This window comes from Ranitomeya imitator, chromosome 10, assembly GCF_032444005.1.
Source record: "Ranitomeya imitator isolate aRanImi1 chromosome 10, aRanImi1.pri, whole genome shotgun sequence".
NCBI classification, from domain to species: domain Eukaryota; kingdom Metazoa; phylum Chordata; class Amphibia; order Anura; family Dendrobatidae; genus Ranitomeya; species Ranitomeya imitator.
The window spans coordinates 22,991,394-23,001,003 of record NC_091291.1 but is presented as its reverse complement, the minus strand read 5'-3'; the positions used below and the strand labels follow the sequence as shown (position 1 = coordinate 23,001,003).

The window sequence follows — 9,610 nt, the reverse complement described above, 5'->3', positions numbered from 1 at the left end:
AGTATCACACATGATAAGCTTAGATACTGCAGCACAGTTTTGCATGTAATAGGCTTAGATACAGTAGCTTGGCACTGAATGTCACCAGATAGGCTTAGATACATGATGTGCTTACATACAGCTAGGCAGGTACAGCAGCTCAGCAGGCTGTATCACACCTGGCAGGCTTGGATACACAGCTCAGCCGCACGCTCTTGTAGATGATTCGAATGTTGGCATTTTTCCAGTATTGTGCTATCCTGGTTCTGGTATAAAAAGGGGCACAATGGCCAATCAGAAGGGGAGCGTCATGTGACCCTCCGCGCAGGCTTCCTCGCTCCCGCAGGGTCCGCACGCCCGGACCCCGAGTTCCCACATCGCCCTCTCGTCTAGACAATAATCTTCATCCGCTGAACCAAACAAATCTTACACATTTTCAATTTATTCTTTTTTTATTTTTAATTTTTTTTTTTTTACATTTTTTCTCTTTTTTTCCGTTTTTTTGCAACGTTTTTATTATTTGTCCCCAAAATTCTTAATTTTCTGTCAAAAACGATACGAAAAAAAAAAATGACAACATAGAAGTGTGAGATAAGGACGGAGAGACTCTGAGGCCAGGGATTACTGGCCGGGTGACCTTGTGTACGAGCTGCGGGCGGGCTGGGCGCTGCCCATAAATACGGATCTGCCCGCTCGCCTGCAGAGCGCACGACGCCATCATCTCCGGACACACAGAACATGAAGACCCTCGCTGTCTGCCTCATCCTCGTCCTCTCCCTGCTCGTCCACCGGGGGCTCGGCGCCTCCATCGTTGGGGTGAGTCCGTTCGGAATCATTAAATACATTATCGGAAAATTGCTTAAAGAGCAATTCCCTGTCATCCTTGTGCAAGATAGCCCCCAAAATATGGTCCCCCATCATCCGTGTGGATGGAGGTACCGGTAAATGCCGTTATTCACTGACAGCAAGCATCGCTGTTTACATGCATCCATGCCGGTAAGGTCAGGCTGACAGGTGCAGGGCGCGTCACAGCGGGTAGGAGCTTTGTCGCTGAGTGAGCAGGATCAGGAGTGAGGATTGTCAACCTTCGGATGGGTCAGAAGACTAATCCTGAATAATATATAGAGGATCTGAAAATGCTCTAAATCTACTGAGAATTTGGCTAATTTTTGGACACATTTCTCTTTTTTTTTTTTGGGGGGGGGGGTTATTTTTAGACCTGAAGTTTTCCGCACTGTGGCGCATTTCAAGCCAGTCCCTTTTTCAGCAAAACACAAACCCTTTTCTATCAATCTGCACCCACCCCGTGTAGCGTAGGTCACAAAAATAGTGTCTAAAAATTATCACTCTAGAATTCTGGCACGCTTTAAATGGTATATCTACCCCAATATTTTCAATCACAGACAGCAAGCAGAGGGTTTAAAAAAAAAAAAAAATATATATATATATATATATATATATATGTATATATTAGGATCTGTTTACACCTGCGCTGGGGGCTCAGATTGTGTGACATTTCAGAAAGTGTCTAAAAATTATCACTCAAAAACACTGGCACGCTTTAAATAGTAAATCTGCCCCAATATTTTCAATCGCTGACAGCAAGCGGAGGGTTTAAAACAAAAAATTATATATATATATATATATATATGTATATTATGATCTGTTTACACCTGCACTGGAGGCTCAGATTGTGTGACATTTCAAAAAGTGTCTAAAAATTATCAATCTGGAATTCTGCCACACTTTAAACAGTAAATCTGCCCCAATATTTTTATTTTTAATCACTGACAGCAAGCAGAGGTTTTTTTTTTTTTTAAATTATATATATATATATTAGGATCTGTTTGCTCCTGCACTGGAGGCTCAGATTGTGTGACATTTCAAAACAGTGTCTAAAAATTATCAATCTAGACTTCTGACACACTAAATCTGCCCCAGTATTTTCAATCACTGACAGCAAGCAGAGGGTTTTTAAAAAAAAAAATATATATATATATATGTATATATATTCGCCATCCCCCTGTCATTACGTGAGCTCTTCACCCAGGTCAGGATTTAAAGGGAACATTCCCAATAATGATATCTTTATTTATATGTTATCTGTTCCTGGGAAAGCCTCATTGTCACCCAGCTTTCCAAAGGTCCTGAATGGCAGCTCTGGGTCAGAGAGGAGGGATCATGTTACGTCCCCTCAGAGCAGACTCAAGGCATACCCCATTGTATCTGCTTATTGTGCACGGTCCCTTTAAGAAGCTCTCATTGTAATGTATCATGTTAAACAAAGGAAACAATGTATCAAGTTCTCTGTTATTTGTTACTTTGTCTGTTAATTAAAGTGACAGTCTCCATAAATACCCCCGAGCCTCCGCTCGGCTCTTTCCCCTTGTAAGCAACGTTTCATATTTGTGTTTTCCGGAGAACGTATTTCCAGCTGACTCCATGTCGGATTCCTCGGAGAAGCGGAATAATTACTCCTGGAAATGTTGTCATTAGCTGCTGGTAATGTCCCAGCATTCATCTGAGCAGAAGTAATATCTGCCCAAATAGTAACTTACAAGTGCATCCCTTAAAGGGGTTTTTCAGGTGATTTAAAGGGGTTTTCAGAGACTTTAAATAGTTACGCCCATCTTCCTAAAAGGGCGTCGTTGGACTTTTTGCAATTTACTGCTTATTAAAATACGCAGCCGTTCTCGAGATATTAGCAATTTTCCATTGTTGCCTAGGAAACCGACCACCACTGGTAACTATAAAAACGGCGACAGCTAATCATCTGCATTGTCTATATTTACAGCGCAATGAAGTGGCGGATTCTGCGGAGCATCACATGGAGGAGCCGCGTCTGGAGGTGAGCGCGTAGATACGTTTCTTCTAGGAAAGGAAATAAAAGGGAAGGTTACAAGACAGGCGCCAGGTGCGTGCTTAAAGGGACGTGTCATTTCAACGGTTTCTTCTCGTTACAGGGGGCTCGTCATAGAACAAAGCGTTATTCCCACCTCTCCTTCTGTTATTACTGCTGCGACTGCTGTAAAATGAACGGCTGCGGACTCTGCTGCGTGACCTAAAGTCCTCGAAACGCTTCACGTTGGAGCATGGCCAGAAAACAACCAACCGACCTCAATTACCTTAAATTCTATAATTTCTAGGAATATTTGGAGGGTAAAAAAACATAACATTTTATTTTTCAGCATAAAAAAAAAAAACTCCATTAAGCTCTATGGACCATTTAAAGGGGTCATTGCCCGTGTTCTGTAGATGGAACAATGATGTACATTTCTCCTTGCTGATTGCAATAATCTGCTTCTTGTGTACGAACAATATTTCCTTCCAGAGTTATCACATTTTTAAGATAAAATATATTTTATTGTTTATGAGATGCTCCCTCCGGTGGTGAAAAAGAGAACTGCAAGCTGAAAAAAAAAATGACTAAAATGTTAACAGAAAAAAAGCTCTTCGACGTGGTCCCTTTAAGAAAAAAAAGAGCTTTAATTTTGGCGATTTATAACAGATTAACAATAAGCGAAATGTAAAATGTCAGATGGATTCTGTTATCATTGTTTATCATGCAAACATTTTAGCACATTTTAATAATATTATTCAGTTTGATTTTTTTTATTCTGAAAATTAAAATTTCATTTTTTTTTAATACTTTTAATTTTTTTTATTATTATAATTTTTACCCCTTTTTAAACCAGACTCCTGCTCAGCCCCACAGCCAACACCCATGAGGAGCAGAGTGATATTTCGGCATTGATCCTTCTTACCCTTCCTGCTGCCTCCTCTCCACCCTCCTCCTTCCCTCCCTGTATTTATATCTGCTGTAATATAAGCTGTTTTACCAATACTATATTTTTGTACATATTTTTTTTTTTTCATTTTTATCTAATATTTTTATTGTACTGTAAACCACATTTATAGACTGATTTTTTTTTCCCTAATTAAATGGATTGCTTACGATTACAAGATCATGGCTGCTTTTATTTTTCAAAAAATAGCGCCTCTCCTGTCTATTTGTTGTGTCTGATACTGTAACTCGGCTCTATTCACTTGAATGGGAGAGAGCTGCAATACTTCATACAACCTCAGAGTGGTGCTGTATTTAGTTTTTCTACTTTCTGGCGCCACCTTGTGGCAGCTGAAGGAACTGCCCTATCACAATAAATGGGATTATTATTATTATTATTATTATTATTATTATTATTATTATTGTTATACATTTTTATAGCACCATTTATTCCATGGCGCTTTACATGTGAACGGAGCAAATAATACATTTTTTTTGCAATTTCTAACCAAAAATCCACAGTAGAATCATCTTTTCATGTGTTTAATTATGGCTTTTAGGTGGAATACTTCTGTATGCAAGACAATATGGATGCACGATTTTGCCATTTCTACGTCAGTATCAGACTTTATTCCAGCAGTAAGGTTTTTTTCTGATCTCACTCCCTATTTGCTCACATTCACTGTATTAAGCTTATCAATATATTCACACACACAGGTTTTTACATGGGACTGCTGAATAAAGTTGGAACCTAAAGAATAAACGAGTTGTCCATTTTTTTTTAAACATGTGATAGAATGTTCCTTTACTTTTCATGCCATTTCATCTCTACTATCCTATATAATATGACAACAAATATAATTATATTCCAGATAAAAGAACATTATGATTAATAATCCTGAACCGTAGATTAGGTTTTTCAATCTTCTGACATTTCCTGGAGAGATTATTGCTTTATTCTGCATGAAAATATAAAACATTCAGGAAGAATCGTCCTCGTCATATTGTATCAGAGGAGTCATCACATAAGGAAATCACTGCAGCTGCCCGATACCTGCAGGTGAAGATACAACTCTGTATACAAACAGCCGAATGCACACAAATACTGAGACAATGGTGAAAACAGCATGTTATCACCGATACCTTATATTACCGGGAAGGAAAAGAAGCCGTGTCACTCATCAACCCTGACACTGACAAACAGGCATTATAGACTCAGGTGAACAAACAGAAAGGACAACAAATCCCCTCCGACACCTGAGACTCCACTTCAACTGGAAAAAAGATTATCTGCTCTCAGTCAAAAAAGGAAAATACTGAGGTATCCAAAAAAAGTAACGAAAAGATAACTACTGTAATACTGCCCCTATGTACAAGAATATAACTACTATAATACTGCCCCTATGTACAAGAATATAACTACTATAATACTGCCCCTATGTACAAGAATATAACTACTATAATACTGCCCCTATGTACAAGAATATAACTACTATAATACTGCCCGTATGTACAAGAATATAACTAATATAATACTGCCCCTATGTACAAGAATATAACTACTATAATACTGCCCCTATGTACAAGAATATAACTATTATAATACTGCTCCCTATGTACAAGAATATAACTACTATAATACTGCCCCTATGTACAAGAATATAACTACTATAATAATGCTCCTATGTACAAGAATATAACTACTATAATACTGCCCCTATGTACAAGAATATAACTACTATAATACTGCTCCTATGTACAAGAATATAACTACTATAATACTGCTCCTATGTACAAGAATATAACTACTATAATACTGCTCCTATGTACAAGAATATAACTACTATAATACTGTCCCTATGTACAAGAATATAACTACTATAATACTGCCCCTATGTACAAGAATATAACTACTATAATACTGCTCCTATGTACAAGAATATAACTACTATAATACTGTCCCTATGTACAAGAATATAACTACTATAATACTGCCCCTATGTACAAGAATATAACTACTATAATACTGCTCCTATGTACAAGAATATAACTACTATAATACTGTCCCTATGTACAAGAATATAACTACTATAATACTGCCCCTATGTACAAGAATATAGCTACTATAATACTGCCCCTATGTACAAGAATATAACTACTATAATACTGCCCCTATGTACAAGAATATAACTACTATAATACTGCTCCTATGTACAAGAATATAACTACTATAATACTGTCCCTATGTACAAGAATATAACTACTATAATACTGCCCCTATGTACAAGAATATAACTACTATAATAATGCTCCTATGTACAAGAATATAACTACTATAATACTGCCCCTATGTACAAGAATATAACTACTATAATACTGCTCCTATGTACAAGAATATAACTACTATAATACTGCCCCTATGTACAAGAATATAACTACTATAATACTGCTCCTATGTACAAGAATATAACTACTATAATACTGCTCCTATGTACAAGAATATAACTACTATAATACTGCTCCTATGTACAAGAATATAACTACTATAATACTGCCCCTATGTGCAAGAATATAAGTACTAAAATACTGCCCCTATGTACAAGAATATAACTACTATAATACTGCTCCTATATACAAGAATATAACTACTATAATACTGCTCCTATGTACAAGAATATAACTACTATAATACTGCTCCTATGTACAAGAATATAACTACTATAATACTGCCCCTATGTACAAGAATATAACTACTATAATACTGCTCCTATATACAAGAATATAACTACTATAATACTGCTCCTATGTACAAGAATATAACTACTATAATACTGCTCCTATGTACAAGAATATAAGTACTATAATACTGCCCCTATGTACAAGGATATAACTACTATAATACTGCTCCTATGTACAAGAATATAACTACTATAATACTGCCCCTATGTGCAAGAATATAAGTACTATAATACTGCCCCTATGTACAAGAATATAACTACTATAATACTGCTCCTATATACAAGAATATAACTACTATAATACTGCTCCCATGTACAAGAATATAACTACTATAATACTGCTCCTATGTACAAGAATATAACTACTATAATACTGCTCCTATGTACAAGAATATAACTACTATAATACTGCTCCTATGTACAAGAATATAACTACTATAATACTGCTCCTATGTACAAAAATATAACTACTATAATACTGCCCCTATGTACAAGAATATAACTACTATAATACTGCCCCTATGTACAAGAATATAACTACTATAATACTGCCCCTATGTACAAGAATATAACTACTATAATACTGCCCCTATGTACAAGAATATAACTACTATAATATTGCTCCTATGTACAAGAATATAACTACTATAATACTGCTCCTATGTACAAGAATATAACTACCATAATACTGCCCCCTATGTACAAGAATATAACTACTATAATACTGCCCCTATGTACAAGAATATAACTACTATAATACTGCTCCTATGTACAAGAATATAACTACTATAATACTGCTCCTATGTACAAGAATATAACTACTATAATACTGCCCCTATGTACACGAATATAACTACTATAATACTGCCCCTATGTACACGAATATAACTACTATAATACTGCTCCTATGTACAAGAATATAACTACTATAATACTGCCCCTATGTACAAGAATATAACTACTATAATACTGCCCCTATGTACAAGAATATAACTACTATAATACTGCTCCTATGTACAAGAATAAAACTACTATAATAATGCTCCTATGTACAAGAATATAACTACTATAATACTGCTCCTATGTACAAGAATATAACTACTATAATACTGCCCCTATGTACATGAATATAACTACTATAATACTGCTCCTATGTACAAGAATAAAACTACTATAATAATGCTCCTATGTACAAGAATATAACTACTATAATACTGTCCCTATGTACAAGAATATAACTACTATAATACTGCTCCTATATACAAGAATATAACTACTATAATACTGCCCCTATGTACAAGAATAAAACTACTATAATAATGCTCCTATGTACTAGAATATAACTACTATAATACTGCCCCCCTATGTACAAGAACATAACTACTATAATACTGCTCCTATGTGCAAGAATATAACTACTATAATACTGCTCCCTATGTACAAGAACATAGCTACTATAATACTGCTCCTATGTACTAGAATATAACTACTATAATACTGCTCCTATGTACTAGAATATAACTACTACAATACTGCTCCTATGTACAAGAATATAACTACTATAATACTGCCCCTATGTACAAGAATATAACTACTATAATACTGCCCCTATGTACAAGAATATAACTACTATAATACTGCCCCCTATGTACAAGAATATAACTACTATAATACTGCCCCTATGTACAAGAATATAACTACTATAATATTGCTCCTATGTACAAGAATATAACTACTATAATACTGCTCCTATGTACAAGAATATAACTACTATAATACTGCTCCTATGTACAAGAATATAACTACTATAATACTGCTCCTATGTACAAGAATATAACTACTATAATACTGCTCCTATATACAAGAATATAACTACTATAATACTGCTCCCATGTACAAGAATATAACTACTATAATATTGCTCCTATGTACAAGAATATAACTACTATAATACTGCTCCTATGTACAAGAATATAACTACTATAATACTGCTCCTATGTACAAGAATATAACTACTATAATACTGCTCCTATGTACAAGAATATAACTACTATAATACTGCCCCTATGTACAAGAATATAACTACTATAATACTGCCCCTATGTACAAGAATATAACTACTATAATACTGCCCCCTATGTACAAGAATATAACTACTATAATACTGCCCCTATGTACAAGAATATAACTACTATAATATTGCTCCTATGTACAAGAATATAACTACTATAATACTGCTCCTATGTACAAGAATATAACTACCATAATACTGCCCCCTATGTACAAGAATATAACTACTATAATACTGCCCCTATGTACAAGAATATAACTACTATAATACTGCTCCTATGTACAAGAATATAACTACTATAATACTGCCCCCTATGTACAAGAATATAACTACTATAATACTGCTCCTATGTACAAGAATATAACTACTATAATACTGCCCCCTATGTACAAGAATATAACTACTATAATACTGCCCCTATGTACAAGAATATAACTACTATAATATTGCTCCTATGTACAAGAATATAACTACTATAATACTGCCCCCTATGTACAAGAATATAACTACTATAATACTGCTCCTATGTACAAGAATATAACTACTATAATACTGCCCCCTATGTACAAGAATATAACTACTATAATACTGCCCCTATGTACAAGAATATAACTACTATAATATTGCTCCTATGTACAAGAATATAACTACTATAATACTGCTCCTATGTACAAGAATATAACTACCATAATACTGCCCCCTATGTACAAGAATATAACTACTATAATACTGCCCCTATGTACACGAATATAACTACTATAATACTGCTCCTATGTACAAGAATATAACTACTATAATACTGCCCCTATGTACAAGAATATAACTACTATAATACTGCCCCTATGTACAAGAATATAACTACTATAATACTGCTCCTATGTACAAGAATAAAACTACTATAATAATGCTCCTATGTACAAGAATATAACTACTATAATACTGCTCCTATGTACAAGAATATAACTACTATAATACTGCCCCTATGTACAAGAATATAACTACTATAATACTGCTCCTATGTACAAGAATAAAACTACT

At 34.8% G+C, this 9,610-nt stretch overlaps 1 protein-coding gene across 1 annotated transcript; it reads left to right on the top strand.

Moving 5' to 3' along the window:
- Positions 1-278: 278 nt before the first annotated feature.
- On the top strand, positions 279-3,940 carry LOC138651056 (hepcidin-2-like). The gene is made up of 3 exons (XM_069740997.1): positions 279-795; positions 2,774-2,827; positions 2,943-3,940. Exons 1-3 carry the CDS (start codon positions 718-720, stop codon positions 3,042-3,044), a joined length of 234 nt encoding a protein of 77 aa, XP_069597098.1. The 5' UTR covers positions 279-717; the 3' UTR covers positions 3,045-3,940.
- Positions 3,941-9,610: the final 5,670 nt, after the last annotated feature.

Bases quoted from the DNA above. Each gene is read 5' to 3' on its own strand.
- LOC138651056 (XM_069740997.1), top strand. From the start codon at position 718: ATGAAGACCCTCGCTGTCTGCCTCATCCTCGTCCTCTCCCTGCTCGTC. The intron at 796-2,773 runs GTGAGTCCGTTC...CTATATTTACAG, and splicing joins TCGGCGCCTCCATCGTTGGG to CGCAATGAAGTGGCGGATTC. The intron at 2,828-2,942 runs GTGAGCGCGTAG...TTCTCGTTACAG, and splicing joins TGGAGGAGCCGCGTCTGGAG to GGGGCTCGTCATAGAACAAA.